We start from the raw sequence: 22,977 nt of genomic DNA, 5'->3' as shown, positions 1-22,977 counted from the left end.
TGTTATATATTTTTTTTGGGAAATTGTTCAAGCTAGTTTTTCAAAACAACTACGGATATATGGTAATAATTTTTCTAGGAGGTTAAGCAGTTGAAAGCTTAAACAAACACACTACAAGAACACAAGATTGTTCATGGATCTTTAGCATTACTTTTTGTTTTTATTTTTATTTTTTATAGGAAGAACATGTTGTGTAGGATTGAAGTTTAAAGGAAGAACATACTTTAAGGATTTCAATATAAATCACACACGAAATGGATAATTTGAGATCAATTATGAGCACAAAAATTTGTTAAATTATATGTTCTGCAGAAGATCAACACACTCGCATAATTAATTGTTGGCATGTCAAATTAGATTAGAATAGAATATCAGTCGTTTCACACTCATTTGATACACACATTTATACATAATATACATGAGATGATTAGACGGGAAAATAAAATTGTGATGTTTTTTTCCCTATCCAATTATGTTTTTTTTTGTTAGTTTTGCAAATGGAAGTAGTTTAAAGTAGCTACTTGTGAAGTAAATTTGAAGAAAGGCAAAGCCAACCCATAGATCATATGACTATTAAAACAAAAATTGTTGACAACAAAGTTAGAAGGGTTGAATTGAACTTGTGTAGAAGGTTTGAAAAATCTAAATGTAAATATAGTTGTGACAGAATTATTTTGTAAAATTTCTTACAATTTCCAAATACACAGTCATTAAATTTAATGGATAACAAAAAAAGTTGTTTGCATAAAAGCTTGTTCATTCAATTCAAGAATCAGACCTACAACGATAATACTTAGAACATCCTCTATTATAAGGATTTGAAGGTGGAGGAATACACCCTGCAGATTTACTATAAGCTTCACCACCTGCACCACCATTACAAACTGGTTTATCTCTTTTAAGAGCTCCTTCAGAAATGTATCTCCTTTGCTCCAAAAACCTTCTGCTTATTTCTGACTCCATCAATTGTTCATCTTCTTGATTGCATTCAGCTATGGAACCATTGCATATGCTTGCATGATGAGTACTACTCAATGATATTACAGTGCTGCTTAAATTCATGAAGCTGAAGAGCATGAAGTAGAAGAAGGTCAGGAGTTTAATGCTAGATTTTGAGTCCATTCTTCTGATTTGTTTCTTGTCTTGGAGGTGTTATGTGTATGTACCCTTTCACTCAGAATCACTATATATATATATATATATATATATATATATATATATATATATTGGAGTTTAACAGGGATGTGTTGTCGGTATATTAGAAAGTGCTGTGTGTATATATGTTGAATAAGAACTCATTATATTGGCACAAAAGTCCATTTTGTCATTTTAAAATAACTTCAAATATTGGATATTTTTTAAAACAGTGTCACTATAGTCCTGGAATGATTTTGCATTTTGTCAATGATTTTGTGGACTAAATAGACAAATAAAAGAGGTATACGTGAATTAAACTGACTAACAAAAAATATATTCGAATATCAAATTCATTAAGGACAAACGTATTTAGAAATATTTTTGTAATTTAATATTTTTAAAATGTATAGTGAAAACGTTAGACATATTCAATGACTAAAATGATTGTTTGCTACGTTGGATTCTTATTATACTAAAATTAATATTCATGTCGATTGTTGTCTATATATATTATAGAGAATAATTGTATATAATATGGCACTAGCTTTTTGAAAAGTTGCAAGTGGAGGCTGTAAGTGATAAGCTGATGGAACGCACTTCACCTAACTTTTTGGACAATATGGCATTGATGTTATTTTCCATGTGCTCAACATGATTTTCTCTATTTCTTTACTGTCAAGACTAATGATTTGCTTTGTCAATAAATGGTCGTATATGTGTAAGACAATTCAGGTTAGGTGGTTACTGTAAGGAGAAAATAGAAGCAAAGGTTTGTCGATATAATGATAGTCATACATCCAAAGTAATTGATACATTTTCCACCAAGTTTCCTTACCTATACCTTAGACAATTGACCTTCAAAGCACTTGATTGATAGGTCTGCCGATTTCATTTGACTATGATAAAATGAGGAGATAATTTGATTGCTATTTTTAAAGATAAATGTTGATTTCATTTGACTATGATAAAATGAGGAGATAATTTGATTACTATTTTTAAAGATACTCCCTCCGTCTCACAATATTAGTCGTTTAAGGTTTGTGCACGATTATTAAGAAAATGATTAATTGTGTTGATTTCAATGGTAAAATTAGAAGCATTTACTAAAATGTTCTCATTAATTGTAGTTAGTGGAGTAGTTAAGTTGGATGAAATTCAATAAATAAGGGTATAATAGTGGAAAAAAATAATAAATGCTGCATTGGTATTGTAAAGTGACAATTATTTTGAGAAAAAGAAAAAATGCTAAAGAGACAATAATTGTGAGACGGAGGGAGTAGTTAGATTAACATTGATTCGTTGGTATGAGTTTGAATCTAGGCTTAATACATGTTTTGGTCCCTTAACTTATTTTTGAATTTCGTTTTGGTCCCTTAACTTTAAACTGTCTCAATTTGGTCCCTTAAGTATCTCTCTGTTTACCAAAGTGGTCCCTTCCGTTAGTTTTTCTCAACAAATGACAAAATGACACATGTCCCACATTTAACTTTTTTTATTAAACATAACGGAAGGGACCATTTTGGTAAACGGAGAGATACTTAAGGGACCAAATTGAGACAATTTAAAGTTAAGGGACTAAAATAAAATTCAAAAATAAGTTAAGGGACCAAAACATATATTAAACCTTGAATCTAAAGCCTGAACCTTTAATCCAAACCAATAGAGCTACCTAAATCCCATTCATAACTTAAATTTATTTCACAACCTTAAATCGTTGCAGTTGTGAAACTTGTCAAAACCAAGGATGATTTGAGTGTGTTAATTAAGGGTGGTGCTAAACATTTTCATCCTATTTTTTCTTAGTTTGATTACAAAAAATGTCTTGCGCCTTGCAAAGTTGAATGAATTGATTTGTAAAATTGATTTAGTTATTAAAATTGAGTTTAAAGAATAGTGATTTATATTTAGATGTTTTTACCTTAAAAGTAAATTACAAATTAATGTAAATTTTCTTTTAAAAAAAACTAATTTTATCACTTTTATTTTAGAAAAATTAAGCTTTGACCAAATCAATTTTACCTGAAAAAACCAAACATATGTATTTTCATTAAAATCACATTTGTATGGGACAAATTTATTAAGATAAAATCATCGTAAAACCAAACACGCACGAATCGAATGTGAGCATAGTTTGCATTAGCATTCATTGGAGAATTTGCATTAGCATTCATTGGAGAATTTCTCATCAATAAGACTCACAAGCTATAGACCTAAACTATCTAAAATTACAACTAGACAAGTGCTATTTAACTATTAGACTCACAGGCTATAGACCTAAACTATCTAAAATTACAACTAGACAAGTGCTATTTAACTATTTAATATGAGAGTGAGAGTATATGTTAGGACTTAAGCCCATGAGAAAAGACCAACCCAAAAGACTAGTCCAATAGGTGGGAGAACCTCAAGGCTTAAGACTTAAGTACCACATCAAGCACTTTGATATACTCGATGTGGGACTCCTAACATTGCCACGCCCTTTAAGAGCCGACGTCCACGGCGGTTTTCACTCTATCGGCACTGACCCGATGGTAGCCCTTTCCTTTTTGGCGGCTTCACTCACCTATTAGTATTCGGCGGAACGCCTTAATCCAGCCTATAGGTAGCCCTTTCCGTGGTCCAACTCTCAATGAAAGCACCAAGAGTCCTGCTCTTTACCCAAACAGTAATGCTCATTCACAAAGTAAATTACCTTAACGCCCCTACGCATGTTAACTCACGCCATGCAAGTTAACATGCGTTAGTTATAACGGTCACGCAACTTAAGTTGCGCAGCGTAACTTAAGTTGCGCAGCGTTACTTAAGTTGGTTTTCAGCAACACAGAACCTCCATTTCCAACTTTTTACAAACACTGAAATTTCACCCCCAAATCCAAATTTCACCATTCTTACGCCATTCAAACTGAATTTCTTCCACAATATCAAGTAAGTGATTATTAAACTACTTCTTTGCATTATTTTGGTTGAAATTTTCGAATTTTAGTATAAAATTAACATTTTTAGGTTTTAAAAAAATTGTCTTGCATGTTAAAGATTATGGTTGTTAGTGATGATTTAACTTAGGAATTGTTGTTTAGATGTTGTTTAGGGTACAATGTGGTAGTTTAGGGTTTTGAAAATGCTAGATTACATAGTTGTTTGAAAAATGCACACTACGTGTTCGGTGAAATGTGTCAATGATAATTTTTTTGTTTTATTGGATTGTTAGTGATGTAATTAGTTAGAGTTATGTTTGTTAATGTTGATTATAGTTAATTTGACTGCAATGTGGTAGTTTATGGATTCAAATGTCACTGTCGACATTATAGTGTTGTTGTTGTATTGTTAAAGATTACATGTATGTTGCTGTCTAAATTATGTGAAAATGTGTTAAATATTTTTTGATTTTGTGTAGATATGTCTGAGCAGGAGAGGCCTGATAGGCTTAGGTTAGGGAGGACGGTCCCTACTAGTAGTGCCCGTAGGGAGAAGCAAGCACTACATCCTCCGGAGGGTCGAGGTCGAGGTCGAGGGAGAGTGGGGGCCACGAGTCTTGCTACTACCAGTGCTACTGTTGATGCTGCGGGGGGATCGACGTCACAGATGGGTCCATCCCAGATTATGGACCCCCCACAGTATCAGCATCAGTTTGAGGAGCTGGCTTATCAGGATCAGCATTATCAGGAGCAGGCTGGATTTCAGCCGGGTTATCACTATCAGGAGGGGTATGAGTATCAGCATCAGTTTCAGGAGGGGTATCAGCCTGAACATCAGTTTGTCGACCCTCCTCAGCAGCAGCATCCTGAGCAGCATCATGCAGAGCCAGTTATGGATGACGAAGATGGGGGCTTTCCAGGGGGGCCTTACGAGTTGTCACTTTTACCGGACTTCGGTAGACACGTGGCATGCAAGCTTTGGAACGATAAAAGAGTAAGTATAATTTGTTTTATTTAATTTAATGATATTTTACTATTATGTGAAGTTTATTTTACTATTATGTGAAATTTATTTTACTTATAATATATATAGTTTATTCTACGTATAATATTTTACGTATAATATATATAGTTTATTCTACGTATAATATTTTACGTATAATATATATAGTTTATTCTACGTATAATATTTTACGTATAATATATATAGTTTATTATTTCATGTTTATTTTACGTAGAATATTTATAGTTTACTATTTCATGTTTATTTAACATATTTAATTATATTTTTGTTGTATTTCAGTTGCAAGCGGATCGTAAGATGAAAGGCATCTCTCACGGGAGGAAACTGAAGCTTTCTTCCCTGTCCCTTCCAATGCCGGCAGATGCTAACCCTTGGTTCTAGGAACCGGTTGATATGCCTCTTGCCGCAGCAGATGTTATGCCTCTTGCCGCAGCAGATGTGGCTGCTGCCTTCTTGGAGTTTGCTCTGCATGTCGTTCCCCACCAGCGGAGGGGTGCCCAGGTCCCAGACGACGAGCCTTGGAAGCATACAGAGAGGTACGTGAGGTGGTTCTACCGTGTGTCCCATCCTCTCATCGTCAACCCTGCTCCAGAGCCTGATATTGTCATGCCGAGACCTGTCTACCAGGATATCCTTGTTGACCAGGAGTGGGCCATACATCCTCCCGATCCATTGCAGGTCATCGGCAGCATGAGAGAGAGAGTGGAGCATGCGATGGGGATTCCAGAGGTGGTTTCTAATCCACTCTTCTTTGGCATTTTGGAGGGCCTCCGTACCGACTATAGCGTGTTTGAGCAGCATCCGGTTCCGAGGAGGAGGTCTAGGAGTCCACAGGAGGACCAGTAGTGCCTTATTTTAGGATTAGATTTTATGACTTTTTGGATATATTTGTAGTATTTTATCGACTTTTTGTATGATATTTACATTTGCGCGGTTGCGCCTCTTTATGACATTTGCGTTAATTTTCGTTAAAATTGCATTTCTAAATTATTATTTAATGAATGCATGTTCTCTAAATTAAGAGTTTTGGTTGAATCAATGAATGCATGTTCTGTAAACAGGGAATGAAGGAACACAACAGTAGCTAGTGGCCACTGTCATGCTGTTCTAGTTCTGCTCTGCTGCCAGCATTGCACCAGCAGCAGCGTGAGTTAAGTCACGCTAGTGTTAATACTAGCGTGAGTTAAGTTGCGTGAATAGGCTTTGTGCTTGCGTGAGTTAAGTTGCGTGACTAGCATCAGCGTGTGTTAAGTCACGCAACATATCCTAGGCATGGGCTTGCTCGGCTTGCACTAGCGTGACTAAAGACACGTAGCGTAACTTAAGTCACGTGAAACTTTGTACTAGCGCAACTTAAGTCACGCTACGTAACTTAAGTTACGTACATTATGTACTTGCGCATGTTAACATGCGTAGGGGTAGTTTGGTATTTTACTTTGGGACTGAGCAATACTGTTTGGGTAAAGAGCAGGACTCAAGCACCAATTGTTAGGACTTAAGCCCATGAGGAGAGCCCAACCCAAAAGACCACTGCTCTTTACCCAAACGCTAGTGCAAATGACAACGCAAGTTAAGTCACTCAGCGTGAGTTAACTCACGCTGGGAAGAAAAAACATTTCTCCTTCAAACCCAGCTTCTTCTGCCTTTCTTCCTTCCTCACATGCTATTGAATCGGTTGTTGTGTAACAACCCACGCTTTTGTTAATCGAATCACCCTGCTCTTTCAATTCCAAGGTTTGTTTCTCACATGCTATTGAATTCCAATTCAACAGAAACCTTTGCCTTTGATTCAATTAATTTCAATTTAAAAGCAGCTGTCATTCTAAAGGTTCTAATTCCAATTCCAATTAAACATAAACCTTTGAATTCCAATTTCAATTCAACAGAAACCTTTGAATTCCAATTCCGATTTCAATTCAAAAGGCTTCTTTCTCACTTTCAATTGGAATCGGTTTACAATTGAAAGTTATGCTATTCAATTCAACAACAACCGTGTTTCTTTCTTCCATGCTCTAGAAACCTTTATTTCCAATTCATTCAATTCAATCGTTGGTTGTTAAAAAAAAAAAAGAAAGAAATTGGATGTTGTGTTGAATTCGTGAGCGCGTTAGTCTATTTCTTTTGAGTTAACACCCTGAGTTTTAGGCTGCGTTTGGATCTATAGAAAGATAAAGGAAAGATTGAAGAAGGAAAGAAAGTTTGTGGAAAGATTGGCTTTCCATAGTTTGGAAGCACTTCAAAAAGTAGAGGAAAGAAAGTTTGAGGTGGGACCCACGCTCAAAATCTTTCCTCCCTGTTTTGGAAGAAGCATTCACTTTTTGGGAAAATGTCAAAAATACCCTTGTTGTATTATTAATATTACTATGTTGAACCAAGACAATGGTCTGCTAAACTATGCTTTAGAATCATAATGCTCCAATTTTTTTTTCTCTTGGCATGATGTTTTGAACAAAAAGGACATTAACAAAAAATTAATAAATGTTATGTAAATTAAAAATTATTAATAAAATATATTTAAATGTGTAGATAGCATAATTAATTTGAAATTAACACATTTAGCTAAAACCTTTTAAGGTTATAAATGTAATTTTGCAAATATACATATCTTTCTTTCCTCTCACAATCTATTCAATGTCTTTTATACCAAACAACTAAACAAATCATCTCACTTTCTTCTACCTTTCTTTCCTTCTACTATCTATCCTTACACTTTCTTTCCTTTAACTTTCTTCTCCAAACCAAACATAGCCTTAGTGTGTTTTTTTTTTTGCCTGACTTCGTGACTTCACGCAGCGTAGTTAACATGCGTAGGGGTATTTTGGACATTTACTTTGGAAATGAGCAAAACCATTTGGGTAAAGAGCAAGATTCTCCAATAAGTAGGAGAACCTCAAGGCTTAAGTACCACATCAAACACTTTGATATACTCGATGTGGGACTCCTAACAATATACTGCTTTCTTTTGAAGTACTTATTACCGTCCAACCATGACATATCTACTTACATCACACACACACATATCCACAAGTCTATAACTGTGGATAATATATTCCTAAAAAAAACTGATAATATTAATTATTCCTTGTGGCCTAACTCAAGTGGCATAACATAACTATTAGATCCATATATCTGAAGTGCAGTCACCACCAGGATATCTCATCTCATATACAAGGGAGGAACCATTAGGCTCAGTTCCAAAGTCAACAAAGAAATTGGGCTTAATCTTGAGGTCACTTTCTTCAGAATCAACATCACTCTGTAACATGTGTGATCCTTTTTCTCTAAGCTCCGGATAAAATTGTTTATCACATGCACTAAAGAGTGAGTTTGTAATATATAGTCTCTTCCCATCTAAACTAAGCTGAATCATCAGAGGACCTCCTCTCAACTTATTTCCCTGAAGAGGAAAAGTTTTATTGATATCATCAACTATATTTGTGCATTAGATACAATCATGGTAGTTCTAACATAACCAAATTAATTATGATCCATGATTATGTAGTAGCACACAATTCTGCTTCTCATAACCAATTAACTCCAAATGTGATATGCACGAATGACTCTTATAATTTGAGTTGAGCCAAATTAAACCTTATAAAATTGGCTTATAAGGTTAGGATTGTTCAAGTTTTATAAGCATTACACATGCCATATCTCCAATCGATGTGAGTCTCTTAACACCCCCTCGTTCTCAAGACCGAAATCTGAAGCATGGATTAATGCAAGTGGAGTAATATCAGTATCAACACACCTCATGCACAAGACTGAATATCTGGAGCGTGAACAAATGCCAGTGCAATGACAAAGAACTTAAGCCCAATAAGAGATTTATGATAGGCTCTGGTACCAACATGAAAATAGACAGAATTAATCTGAATTACTGTATTGACAAAGGATTACTAAAGTTCAAAAATTAAGTAGCACTATCCTGTATTTCTGGAACATCAGATTGCCCCCATCTTCTGTTGTGACAACTATAGAGCTTCCTTTCTGGAATCGTCCACCAACCCATACCTGGCCATTCAATACAGGATTTTTAGGGTCCTCAATGTTATATTGTCTTATATCACCGTGCAACCGATTCACAAAGTACATAAACAGATCATCGAGAGATATCAGAATATCAGTTATAAGACGCATTCTGGAAGAATCCAATTTTGCACTTTCAATGGTTTCACTGATATGGTGATGATGATGCCTATTGGTGGGTGATTTGCACCAAGAAATATTGCAATGAAAAGAGGACACCAGATGAGGAGTTGACAAAAGCTGTGATGGCTTTGCATGGCCATGCTTCTCAGGTGGTTATGGTGGCCACAATGTCACTCCCACATAGTAGACCATTGTACAAATAGAACATATAAACTATATTATTTTATAAACTTATTTAAACTAATACTAATAAATAAGTTTCACTTGTACAACCTGGTTATAGAATTAATGTCAAATATTATTACAAACTGATGATAAAAGTGACAATTTAAGAACAAAAGTTACATGTACTCATACAGATTATACAGTTTTATTCAGGGGTCAATTTATTTGGAGACTTGTATAAATTAGGGTGTTCATTTGTATAAATTATCTATTTGCTCCTTGTATTTAGCCACAACTCTATCCCTTCGAATTTTCATGGTGGGTGTCATTAGACCATTATCAATCTGTCAGTGAACAAAAGGATAAACCAAACTTGTCAATTTTATGATTAAAAAAGAACATAATAGATACAAATTTAAATTCCAGAACCTAACCGTGAAGGGTTCATTTACAAGAAGGATTGGTCCAATTTGAAACGGAGATTCTGACATCCTGCGTGTTGAATAAGACAGGAAGAATGATATAAAAGCAAATACATCAAGATCAGAGTATAAAAAAGAAATCCAGTTTGTAAACATAGCAGTAGTACTCATCGGCCTAGCCGGTGGATACTTCGTACCGATAACATGGTTACCAAAAAAACATAGCAATAGCAAAGAAAAATCTGTAAAGGCATAAAAAATTTCTGGCATTTATTACAAGAAACAGAAATGAGACAAGTCTTACCCGGTCTTTAGTTCTTTATATATTAGATTCAACACTTTTTCCTCACTAACAATATCAGAACTGATGGAGTCTATAATAGACAATTCCCCTGCTACCTTCAAAACTTCTTCACTGTTCGGAACAATGATAGCTCCAAGACGTCGCTTATCCTATATGATAAAGTTATTACCAATACGTAAGTTCATCACATTTTGAAATGATTAACAGACTGTTAATGATAGAATTTGAGCTATCAAAAGTTGAAAGCAATCAAGAATTCACCTGACCAACAACTACAATTTGTTGAATTAAGCTACTCCTCATGGCAGCTTCTTCAAGTTCAGCCGGTTCAACATTTTCACCTTCTCTTATTAAACCAAGTGGTTAGTATTTACTAACTTAAGGGGAACAGAAAACTGGTGATCATAGAGACTTCATAGAGAGAAAAGTTTGCAATTAAGTTCAAAAAGCCAAACAGTTAACCAACAACAACCAAGACAGTCAATTGTTAATTCAAAGTTGTGCAGAAATTGAGGGAGGGAATTGTATGTTTTAAAATAAGAGAGGAGTATAACACTCTTATCATTTGAGGGAGGGAGGAGTAATCCACTCAAAGCATTTATGAAATTAAAAAAAAATTAAGCATCATATGATGGTTAATTTAGGTTTTTTATTTGTGTTATTCAAAGAAGGTCGAACAAAATTTTAGAACTAAATTAATGAACAAGTTAAAGCACATTATATTTTCTTATTTATTTATGTTCAGGAACAACTTGTTTATAACTTAAATACAACAGTGTTCACTATTCATCATTGTTTGTATTGGATTGAAGCATAACTCATATAGAACATCATTGAAGTGTATTTGTATAGCACATGCAAGTGCAATACATACACAAACCTGCACATGTACGTCTAAATACAAGAGTAAGACATATGATAAGCAGAATTAATTAATACTCTTAACAATTTTCTATAACCAAAACTCACACTATTATTAACAAAAACATAAACATATAAAATTACAAAAGACAGACATGCGCAAAAGTGCACAATTTAGGGAAGGTAGATAATGTAAGAAAATTGCAGAACAAAATAGCTTGTTAGTGTACCAAGAGTAAAATATAGACTACAGAGAGCTTTCAACTTTGCAGTTAGATACCAGTTTTGCTTCTATTATATTAACGATGTCCTTTATTTTATATCACATATGGTTTAAAACTATAGAAAAGGCACATATACAGAGTTAATAGTGACATAAATTTTGAGATTCAAAGCTAAAAAGCTAAAATCATACTACAGTTATAATGAAACTTGTTATACCTGTTGAAAGCACAATAGTGTCTTTAGCACGACCGTCCACAACAATCACACCACTAGAGTTACGACTCCGCCCAGTAGAATGATGGGGAGCAATCCACCCTAGATCACCAGTATTCAGCCAGCCATCCTTATCCAAGGCCTGGTTTGTAGCTAATGGATTCTAATGCAATAATAGGACACGTAACTATCACAACTTCATCCAGAAAACATCAATAAAATCACATGATGTGCCTATGAATTGTGAAACACGCTTATAGGCTCCTATACTTTTGACAGGGTTGTTGGAATATCATGGAAAAGGTGTTTGATGCGTCAATAATGCCAATGAAGGTTGGTTTAACTATATGATTGAACAACATTGACAAAAAGGTCATGGGAAAGGTTTATATTTTGACAAGCGCATTACCTTGTAGTATCCATTCATCACTGGTGGACCCCTGACTTTCAAAATGCCCTTTGAACCTGGTGGAAGAACTTCACCAGTTTCAGAATCTACTACTTTGAATTCCGTGTGCTGAACTGGAACCCCAACAGATCCAATAACCTTCAAAAGATTGCATCTGTAACATTCTTAGATAAAAACACCCACACTTTGCAAACTCAACTTACAAACAAATAAAAAGACACAAATTATGTATATTTTATGAATGCCATGCTCTAAACATATATCAACCAAAGAATTTTGTTAAAATGAATCAAAATAATTTTCATGTATATGTACACTTACACACACATTGGTACATACAGGCACAGAAATTTCAACACAGTAGATACATAGCTTACATTACATCTAGGTCGTCGAACAGCAATAACTGGTGAAGTTTCTGTTAAACCATATCCATTCTGCACTTTCACTCCAATTGCCTGTATAAAAGGCACCAATGTGAAATGGATTCTAAAAAATTGGTTGCAAGTCACAGTTGTGTTGAGTATCAGACCTCAAAAAATTTATCGACTTCCAAAGGCAGACTACCGCCCCCACTTATTCCAGCCTGTAGTGCCAGAAAATTTTCTTGTGTCAAATTAAATTTCCAAAATCATGAATGATGACAGAATATGGTGCAAAGGTTAGAAGAATTTAGATAAATGATATATGTCAATCCAAAGAGGGGGACCAAGGAAGGATCCCAAGACGGTCAAAAGAAAGAATATAACAACTATAAAGATACTTCTTTTATAGGGAAATCAGAGCAGCATAACTGTGAAAAACATTTTTCTTGAATATTGCTATGTTTTCTGTAGTGTTATCTGGTTTTAAGAAAAGAAGGGAAAAATCTGAAAACTCTTTCTTCTAGTTTTGCATTGCATCTCAAAACACTATTAAGTGATCAATTACAACTAATAAGGTGCAACTATGCTATCATAGTTAATCCTGATCAGACAACCAAGTTTAACTTTGATACACTTAATTAAGTAGTCAACGCCTTACATGTATCAGAAGATCATACTGTAATATGTGATTTCAATATTTCTAGTCTACATAGTTCAGCTATTGTTTGTAGTTTAGACACGTGGAATCCATCACATGTCTCTTGCTTTTCTCTTCTCTTAAAAATTGCAAAACTAAATATTATCAAGAGCTTATTTTTCATGATTTTCCTAAAATGTTCTCCGGAGTAAGAGATAAACAGTAGAAATGAGACAGAATAATATATATATATATATATATATATATATATATATATATTGTATTAGAAGAAGAGGAAAAAGAAGAAGAATAAAAGACCTTTGATAGTCCAATAGCTGAATAGATTTTACTGTACACAAGTTTTGTTGCCAGAAGATGAATTGGAAATAATATTGTGGCAATAATTCTTGCCCATAAACAGTCCAACATTGAATTGACGATGGAAGGCTGCTTCGCATTCCTTGTTAAACATTTACCCTGCAAACATATTTGAATTTTAGTAAAAGCATTAAAGCAATATCTTTGGTGAGATTTAGGAATTACAATATTTTAATATTTTTTTATACTTGTTTAAATAAACTTGTCAACAAAAAAATGATGCTGATATATAAGTAAATTTATAAACGGAATATGAACGATTAGTATTTCAAATTTACAATCAGCGGATTAGCCTCCAAAGTAAAGAGTTATAATGCAGCTCATGAGCTAAGAAGTAGGATACTGTATATGATGTAGGTGAAGCAACAGAATCATTTAACTGATAGATGATTCACAACTACAAAGTATAGATAAGAGGGATAACAATTCATTAAGAGCATTTAATCTAAAAATAGAGGGGGGTAGTTTATGAATCGTTCTAAACTCTTCAAAGATTATACAGAAAGAGCTGGCGACCAAAATTACCTCATAAATACGTTTATATTCCATGTATGCTAAGCTGACACTTATGAATGTTAATGCGACAAGTTTTCTAACAGGGGGGCTAGTAGATATCTGCTTCTGGATCCCACTACAGAGAAAACAATCAAGAAAAACAATGAAAGTGATTATCCTGAGATACATAATCTTTCTAACATAGATTTCTTCACAGTAATTTTACACTTCCTGATTATTTGATAATTTGGTTCATCACACTTTCTTTGGGCCCCTTCCTTTAACTGGTTGAGTCTAGAGGCTTATCAGAAACATAAGAACCCTTATGTAGAATTACAAATTGCAGGAATTTTCCAATCTTATTCTCCATGAATATTTGTTATTAACTTGCCCCTAAACATTGCTTAAGAACCAAATCCATGCATCATATTGGGAGATGGTCGAAATTTTGACAAAAGGCAACATATTTCGACACAATTCGTTTCTTGTTTAATATATCATCAAATCAATGAGCATTTGTAGACTTCTTCGTAGAGGACGTACCTGTATAATGTTTCAAAAACTAATGGAACAGAAATCATGTAATGTGGTTGGTAACGACCCAAGTCATCCTGCAAAATATAGAGTAAGAAGAAGAATATATTAATACTCGTGCATTTAAATAACAAAATAACATTTAGAACATGCAGAGTAACCCATATGCTATTGATCTTTTTATTTCAAGAAAAGCCAACCCCTTTAGCTTATTCTTTTTTCAACACCTAATGTTGAAGTAGCAGATCATGTTATAAATGTTTAAGAATCCACAAATAAACAATGTTTCAAGCATATGATAAAAGTAATAATACCTTCAGGTTTCTCACGGTTGTGTACACTTGCTCGATACCGAATGTGAAAATAAAGTACTCACAAGCTCTTTCGTATGCATGCCAAGGTGGCAGCATGCTAAGAAATCTGTCTCCAACCTCAGCAGGTACAGCGTCCCATAAATTTTTTATCTAGAAACTCAACAACAAATGATGTGGCATAAATTGTAAGATACAGCCAAGAAAAAACAAAAATCAACAACTATGACAAACAAATGAGATGATGAGAACTTTTGTCAAGAACTTCTTATTGGACATACTTCTATTCCACTTTCAGCAGGAAAAAAGAAATGATAACCATAACCAACAGAGTCTTTCTAGTTTTGGAAGTATCTATAAGACTATCACAATAAATTTTATAGAAGATTAGTAATGAAACCTGATGCAGAAGGTTCCGATGGGTAAGCATAACACCTTTTGGATTTCCAGTTGTTCCACTTGTGTATATAAGAGTAGCAATGTCATCTGAATTGATTGCTTCATAAACATATCGTTGACCTGCAATCAATGTCGAAAGTAGCAGGGTAAAAAGGTAGCAAAGCACTGATTGCTGTCTCTTTAGATGATCGAGAGAAATATTGTCTCAAAGAAATGGTGACACGATAGAAGAAAGTTAAAAAATATTAATCTCAAAGAAACTGATTGGTTAAAGATTTATGAAACAAATATGGATAACTTCCACGTTCTTCATCCTTTGAGGAATTTGATTGTTCCCTATCTAAAGTTCAAAGCATTGGCTAAATGTATTTTTCAATATGACTATCATTTGAACAATTGACAGCAATTTAAAAACCTCCATCAAACATTATCATCTGATATGTTTTTATAAACTTTTGGGAGTTGCTAACTAAACTTACTATTGTCATTTTTTAGCGGTTATATTTTGTCATATAGGTTATAAAATTCGTATATGGTCAACAAGAAAAAAATGTTTGGCACTACTCCAAAAAACAAAGGATGAGATTTCCTGTTACTTTTATTTTACTTGTCAAAGGAGTGTAGCTGAGAAGCTCAAATAGTTCTTGCCAATTAATTGTGAAAGGTTAGGTAGCAAGTTTTTTTTTTTTTTTTAAAGGAAGATTAGGTAGCAAGTTGTGATTAATTTTTCATTTGAGAGGACCATATATTGTTGAATTCTCAAGGAGGCGGGGGACCATATATATTAAATTCTCAAGGAGGTGGGGTGAAACGCAAGATAGAAAATAAAAAATAAATAAATAAGTAATAATATTAAGGGTTAAATATGTTTTTGGTCCCTATAAAATGGCGACCTTTTAAGTTTAGTCCTTACTTAATTTTAATAGCTTTTTTAATCCCTACAAAAATAAATTACTTATAATTTTAGTCCCTGCTAAAATAAATTTTGTTTAATTATCCTTAAACTCTTAAATTTTTTAACGATTCTTTTTATACATGTTTAGAACACTATGAAAGGTTCATTTACTAAAATCTATAATTTTTTAACATGAAATAAATTAAATATGAATTTTTTAAAACGACAAAAGTTTAAGATATAAGTAACAAAAATATGGACGTCGAAATCAAATTTTTGCGATATTTTTTCGGAGGACCTTTTAATAACGTTCTTAACACGCCTGTAAAAAATTGTTGAAAAACTTAAGAGTTTAAGCATAAATTAAACAAATTTGGATTGAGTAAGGACTAATATTGGGTGCAGAATTTTTTTGTAGGGATTAAAAATGCTATTAAAATTAACTAAGGACTAAACTTACAAGGTCGCAATTTTGTAGGGACCAAAAACATAATTAACCCTAAAATTAATAATATAATATATTTAGAAGTTACTAGGCACACACGTGGGAAGCGAAGATAAAGAAAACACTCTACTCCCTCCTGTAACTCCCTCTCTCTGTTCTCACGTTCCTTTTTGTTTCTTTCCTTTCCAAAATCAACCAATTCCATACACTAATCAAACACCCATAAGAAAAATTATTCACCTAAGCAAAGTAATTTCACATTACAAGTTAATTTGGGTTTGATTTTTGGAGATTGGGGTTAGGGTTCTAAGAAGAAAAAGAAATACCCATTTTGTGAAGGTTGCTCATTGAGGTTCTTTGAGGTATATTTATCAGCTTACCTTCCAATTAGTGTATATTTAAGCATGATTATTCGATTAGAAAATTAATTTTAGGGAGTAGAGTATATAGGATTTCAACATATGAATATGATATGGACTTTCATTTACTTTGAGTTGTTATAAATATAATTTCAGCAATGTAGTCATGTTACTTCTGCTATTTGTTCCCCGTAAAATATGCATTGGTTTCACGTTCTGTCTAAAACAAAAGTTTGGAACAAATTAACAAGTTGAAGCTTATACGTTATCGATAATACTAAAATATATACTCAACTTGCATTTCATGGTCATTTAGTGCTACTATTACAGTCTTGGATTGAGTATCTAATTTATGAGAAATTATTATTGATGCTCAGATACGGTGCCGGACGCTTCACATGCTTCTCCTGAGGTGATTGGAGAGCACACTTAGTGGATTCGTCATAACTGTGAGTTGATGACGATCATTATCTCTCCTGAGGTGATTGGAGAGCACACTTAGTGGATTCGTCATAACTGTGAGTTGATGACGATCATTATCGCTTATTTTCAATATCGTTATTATTGATATTTTTATGATTTTATATGTCAAAGTATTTACGAAAATGGGAAACACGTCCTTCGAATATTTTTCTCGTCTTGATACATATTTAAAGTCAATGATATTATTGTGGTCTCTATTTGGATTTTATCTATGACTTATAAGCAAAGAATTAAAAATTGGGATTTGATTGTGTGCTTTGACACAAGTTTGATATTTTACGAATTGTGGTTTTAAAGCTATATGTTTTGAGAAAACTGATTATTATTGCGACGATCTAGGTGCACCTAGTATGTGATTTCAATTAGGTATAGTTACCCCGTTAGATGGAGCCGCCCCTATGGAAAGGCCACCATTAGGAGGAGAGGGCTATCAACGAGAGGTAAACTCCCTAATTGAAAATGTTTTACACTTTGTTTTGAGTCGAGAGAAAAGAGCTATCCGTTAGATGGAGCCGCCCCTATGGAAAGGCCACCATTAGGAGGAGAGGGCTATCAACGAGATAGAGCTAGTTCTCGATTCACCCATTTTATTTATTTTCACTAAATGGAGTTTTCTATATTTTCTTTAAAGGTTTTTATTAAAATTTTCGGCAATTTATTATTAAAGGCTTGTAATTTTATTTCCATGTCTTTACGATGTTGGATTATCGTTGAGGTATACCCATTTGATTTGGTAATATTTATAACATGTGCATTTTCATGCGTATAAAGGGTTGCGGATTATTAGAATTTTAGACGGTTATTATTTTTATAAATTGACATTAGATTTGAGAAAGTAATAATCGTGCCCTTGTGTGTTTCCCTTCTAGTCGGTGGTGGTTGTTGTCTCCTCACTAAGTCTTTGTGGCTTACTCTTTCTTATTCTATTTTTTTTTCAGATTTTCGAGCAGCTGTGTAGGAAGCTGCAAGTAGATCCGAAGTCCATCATTTTCACTTTTTGGTAGGCCTCCTTGATGGATGGCTCTTTGATTATGTAAATATTCAGTCATTGTATCTGCAGCTATATGGAGATTAGAGTGTCTTATTTTGAGTTGAACACTTATGTAAAAATTGTCTTTTTGAGTTTCTGGATAATGAAACAGGTTTATGGACAGGATTTATATCTTGGAAACGTTAAAAATACAGGGGATACTCTGTCCAAAATTTCTATAAATATTATTTTGATGAAAATAGTTATCTGTAAATTATTTATGTCATTTGTCGATGTTGAGGATAACTCAAAATTTGGTGTTTTGGAGTTTTGGAGGAACAGAGAAATCGTGACACGATTTCGTGAGCGTGGCACGATTTTGGTATGTCGTGAGCATGTTTTCTGGATGTTCAATCGTGACACGATTTTGGGAAAACGTGACACGATTTTCGGCTTGCTGGGCAAGTTTTCAGGATAAGGTTGGTCGTACCTTGGGTCGTACGTATCAACCGTGTCACGATTTGGACAAACGTGACACGATTTTGACAGATCTGAAACACGTTTTAAGCACTCCATGACCCATTTTGTTGGGTAAGCTTGGTGAATCTCATGGAAACCAAAGGAGGGAACTTTTAGGGTTTTAGATACTAAAGGTTGAGGGTCTTTGGGTGAGGTTCAAAGCTTCAAGATGTGAATCTTGGAGAACCAAAAGAGGGGGCTCTTGGGAAAAGGGTTGGTGCCTTTTGGGGAAGATTCATGGGGTTGGGAAACACATGAGTGGAGAGTCATTTGTGAGAAACTTGGGTGAATCTTGTGAAACCAAAAGAGAAGATCCTTAGTGAAATCATAGGCTAAGGGTTGGTTCTCTTTTGGGGTTAGATTCTAGAGTTGGGAAACAATTGTAAACACCTTGGGAGAGTGAAAAATCATGAGTGTCTTGTTCATTGGTGAGATTGGGAAAATGGGTAGAAATTAGGGTTGTTCTTTGTGAGCTTGTTGAAGCTAATTTCTTGTAACCCATTTGTATCTCTTTGTAAGAACTCATTGATAGTGGATTGGAGAGATCAATCTCTCCCCCAGAGTAGGTCAAGTTGGACCGAACTGGGTGAACATTTCTTGGTGTTGTTATCTTTTCTTTACTCTCTTTATCTTGTTTATTCCTTGGTTGGATTGTGGTTTTGCTATGCACTTGGTTTATAGACTAGGTTTATATTGTTGTTGTTGCTTGTGGTTAATTTTTTTGGTTGTTGGTTGCCATTGATACTTGCTCCACACATCATAGTTTGTATTGGTGTGAAATTTGAGTCCGGAATTCACAACAACTAAAAGTTGAGGGTCTTTGGGTGAGGTTCAAAGCTTCAAGATGTGAATCTTGGAGAACCAAAAGAGGGGGCTCTTGGGAAAAGGGTTGGTGCCTTTTGGGGAAGATTCATGGGGTTGGGAAACACATGAGTGGAGAGTCATTTGTGAGCAACTTGGGTGAATCTTGTGAAACCAAAAGAGAAGATCCTTAGTGAAATCATAGGCTAAGGGTTGGTTCTCTTTTGGGGTTAGATTCTAGAGTTGGGAAACAATTGTAAACACCTTGGGTAGTGAGATTTCACCATTGGAAGGATCAAAGGCTTCCTTTTGTGTTTTCTCTTAGGATTCATTGTGAGTGTGGGTGACATGAAAATGGGTAGAAATTAGGTCTTGTTCTTTTGTGAGCTTTTAAGCTAATTTCTTGTAACCCATTTGTATCACTTTCATCTTAGTGGATTGGAGGGCTGCTCTCTCCCCCAGAGTAGGTCATATTGGACCGAACTGGGTTACCATCTTGGTGTGTTTGTTCCTTTCTTTCATTGCTTATCTTTATTGCTTTGATTATGCTTGTGGTGTTGCTCTACACTTAGATTTAGATCTGTTTTTGTTGTTGTTGCTTGGAGACACTTTATCTATTGATTACCACTTCCTTTGCTCCACACATCTTTGTTATTCATTGGTGTGATTTTGTCCGAATTCACAACAGTCGAGTTTGGTCGTTAGGCTTGCCGGACTAAAATGTATAAGTTTGTGTGCCGGTCACGATTCTGGTTCTTGGGTCGTGACATGGGGGACCATATATTATTAAATTTTCAAATAGTATTGATCGACAATTCTTAAGTATAATATAACCCGAGTTTGAAGAGAAAAAAGTCGACTTACTAGCTTCATGAGAATCAGACAATGCCATGCGACTCTCTCGTCCCAAATCTATGACTTCCATGAAACTAAAGATTGGGACCTCCTTGTTTTCTTCATCGATCAGCTTCAGGTCTGATTTTTCTCCCCAAAGCAAAATAATAAATCTCATGCCAGTCTTTGAATAGAATGGTTTTGCAATTCGGTTAAACATTTCAGGGCCGTCCACGGTTAGTGCAACACTGAAGTCACCAATGAAGATTGAGCATTAACAAAGATTGCCAAAACAAAAAGTTAAAATATAACGAACAATTTGTCGAGAATTGTTAGCAGTTATAACACACAATCTTAGTCATACAATATGGATTTGCTAATTAAGACTAGCTATGAATTGAGGCATTTCCAAAACCTTTCAGAGTGGCTGTATATTTGCAATAACTCTTCAACTGATGACCTTGAGCCTCTTACCACATTGATTGCTCCACTTGCCATCATGCCTAGACTAAAAATATAGCATATGGATTTAATTAAAAAGGTACAACTACTATATCAAGCAAAAACTACAGGTGTTAATCCATACACCCTCCGGTCACTATTATAAGTAAAAAAACTACATTTTAGATTCATTCATTAAATGATGTATGTGGTCTTTATTATAGACCACATACATCATTTAATGAATGAATCTAAAATGTATTTTTTTGCTTATAATAGTGACCGGAGGGTGTATGTATGTCTCAAAAATACTAAACGCAAAAATAAAGCAAACTAATTAAGTACTTTCACAACTTATGAGTATGTAAACATTGTAAATCTTCCACAAAGTCTGACATATATACAAGTATGAAAATTAGAAATTGATTTTCACTTATGGCTGTAACTTCCACAAAACAAACAGTTTATAAAACAATGGAATAATTTTTACAGAACATGATAGTAACACTTCCTTCACATATATGATCATAAGAGGGCAGCCCAGTGCACTAGGGTCCGAGAAGGGGTTCGACCATTCTGGTGTATTATACGCAGCGTTATCCTGTTTTTTACACAAGAGGTTGTATCCAGGACTTGAACCCGTGACCTTTCAGTCACGTGACAACATGATAGTAACACTTCCTTCACATATATGATCATAAGAGGGCAGCCCAGTGCACTAGGGTCCGAGAAGGGGTTCGACCATTCTGGTGTATTATACGCAGCGTTATCCTGTTTTTTACACAAGAGGTTGTATCCAGGACTTGAACCCGTGACCTTTCAGTCACGTGACAACAACTTTGCGCCAAGGCTCCCCCTTCTTCACATATATGATCATAAACATTGTTATTTTCTATGAAACACCGACACAACACCGGCAATAACTTAATAAAATGAATTAATTAACTGAAGTTAGTGTTGGACACCTGATATGTCTTCTATAATGATAGTAACAATTCCTTCACACATGAAGTAAGATTTATGCAACTGACAATTCCTAGACTCAATACACTGAAAGTGTAAAAGAAAAAGAAAACAGATTGACGCACCTTGATCTGCAACTAGCCAACGACATGAATTATCTGCAAAAAGTGCAAGTTTTTCATCTGGCCTTACTCCAATAACTCTTAGGCCTTCTGCAAAATCCAAAATTGCCTGCTCCAACTACAATAGATACGAAAACAAAGTATAAGAACAATATAAAGGATAAAAAATAGCAACTTATTTTTTTCTAGTGATAAAAAAAAAAAAAAGACCTGATTATATGTCATGGTTGAGGGAGGATGATGATATTGATCTACTAAGGCTACTTTATCACCATATTTTTCAGCAGAAGATCTCCAAATATCAGGAACAACTTTCCAGTCATCTGATGAGTCTACAGCAGCATTGTTATTATTACCAACAACAAGTAATGAACTTTCTAGAAAAGGGGAACACTTTCTTATTATCTGCACTGTTTCTGTGTTGGATTGAGAGAAGACACGAAAACAACGAGGAAGAGCATAGTTGGTGCGAGGAAGAGTGATGGTGGTGGTGAAGAAGTGGTAGGACAAGGTGTTCGTTGGTAATGGAATAATCGCCATTTGAAGAGAAGAAGTATGTGATAGTGTGTGAAGGAATGAATGAATGTGTTATGTGATAGTACAACATAAGAAGAAAGACATTGACATTAATAGTGTACTATGTGTATAGTTGTTGTAGATGACGAAAGAAGAGAATCAAATCTCTCTCTCTCTCTCTCGAACTGTCCGTAATAACAATGCACCGCATTGTTTGGTGATGGTGACAACAACCTAGTATACCTATATATTCAGCAACCACAATTGGAAAACCAATTGAGGGACCGTTTGTTACAACTGCAATTAAAAATGGTTTTTAAAATATTTCAACATTTTGTTATAATTTTTTTAAAACATATTTTTCTAAAAGAAAACTTCAAATGAAACATAACAGTTTTACAATATTGTTTTAATGTTATTCATCTTTTTGCTACAATTTTTTTAATAATATTTAAAACAAATGTTTAAATTAAAAGTTATTTGAGTAGTTTCTTATAAAAATTCATTTATGAGAAATCTCTGTTTGTAAAATATGTAATTTTCTATATTAAATCTTTAACAATTAATATTTTAGTTTATAACAAATGAGTTCTAAGTAGATTTTTTATTTTTTTAATAACTTCTCATAAAAAACTTTAATTATATCAATTAATATATAGTTTTGCTGGTTTATTGTTCTGATC

The 22,977-nt window shown here is 34.2% G+C and overlaps 3 protein-coding genes, 1 long non-coding RNA gene and 1 pseudogene across 6 annotated transcripts; 2 read left to right on the top strand and 3 right to left on the bottom strand.

Moving 5' to 3' along the window:
• Nucleotides 1-627: 627 nt before the first annotated feature.
• On the bottom strand, nucleotides 628-1,182 carry LOC146933223 (protein RALF-like 32). The gene has a single exon (XM_085704968.1). It carries the CDS (start codon nucleotides 1,120-1,122, stop codon nucleotides 766-768), a length of 357 nt encoding a protein of 118 aa, XP_085561094.1. The 5' UTR covers nucleotides 1,123-1,182; the 3' UTR covers nucleotides 628-765.
• A 4,287-nt stretch (nucleotides 1,183-5,469) lies between these two features.
• Nucleotides 5,470-5,922, top strand: LOC146933222 (uncharacterized). Its single transcript, XM_085707819.1, has one exon. It carries the CDS (start codon nucleotides 5,470-5,472, stop codon nucleotides 5,920-5,922), a length of 453 nt encoding a protein of 150 aa, XP_085563945.1.
• Nucleotides 5,923-8,191: 2,269 nt separating this feature from the next.
• Nucleotides 8,192-9,216, bottom strand: LOC146933221 (selenium-binding protein 1 pseudogene; annotated as a pseudogene).
• A 276-nt stretch (nucleotides 9,217-9,492) lies between these two features.
• Nucleotides 9,493-22,375, bottom strand: LOC146933219 (putative acyl-activating enzyme 16, chloroplastic). Of its 2 annotated transcripts, none has more exons than XM_085704965.1 (17): nucleotides 21,989-22,375; nucleotides 21,782-21,896; nucleotides 20,668-20,760; nucleotides 20,283-20,500; nucleotides 14,948-15,066; nucleotides 14,551-14,700; nucleotides 14,246-14,313; nucleotides 13,733-13,838; nucleotides 13,148-13,306; nucleotides 12,360-12,413; nucleotides 12,205-12,285; nucleotides 11,828-11,965; nucleotides 11,422-11,581; nucleotides 10,381-10,460; nucleotides 10,120-10,268; nucleotides 9,828-9,885; nucleotides 9,493-9,737 (listed from the first exon to the last, which is right to left on the bottom strand). In XM_085704965.1, the coding sequence occupies exons 2-17, from the start codon at nucleotides 21,805-21,807 to the stop codon at nucleotides 9,645-9,647; spliced, it is 1,752 nt and encodes a 583-aa protein (XP_085561091.1). In that variant the 5' UTR covers nucleotides 21,808-21,896; nucleotides 21,989-22,375; the 3' UTR covers nucleotides 9,493-9,644. The 2 variants fall into 2 exon arrangements, with proteins under 2 accessions (XP_085561091.1, XP_085561089.1); XM_085704963.1 differs by having other exon boundaries at nucleotides 20,668-20,755.
• LOC146933220 (uncharacterized) lies at nucleotides 16,395-18,281 on the top strand. Of its 2 annotated transcripts, none has more exons than XR_015007402.1 (3): nucleotides 16,395-16,648; nucleotides 17,023-17,163; nucleotides 18,067-18,281. It is a non-coding gene; the product is annotated as an uncharacterized LOC146933220 (long non-coding RNA). The 2 variants fall into 2 exon arrangements; XR_015007401.1 differs by having other exon boundaries at nucleotides 16,409-16,648; nucleotides 17,023-17,094.
• Nucleotides 22,376-22,977: the final 602 nt, after the last annotated feature.

The sequence above is a fragment of the Medicago sativa genome, chromosome 4 (genome assembly GCF_051527215.1).
Source record: "Medicago sativa cultivar Bolivia chromosome 4, Bolivia_mono, whole genome shotgun sequence".
NCBI classification, from domain to species: domain Eukaryota; kingdom Viridiplantae; phylum Streptophyta; class Magnoliopsida; order Fabales; family Fabaceae; genus Medicago; species Medicago sativa.
The sequence above is the reverse complement of the archived record's forward strand: the minus strand, read 5'-3'. Positions and strand labels throughout refer to the sequence as shown.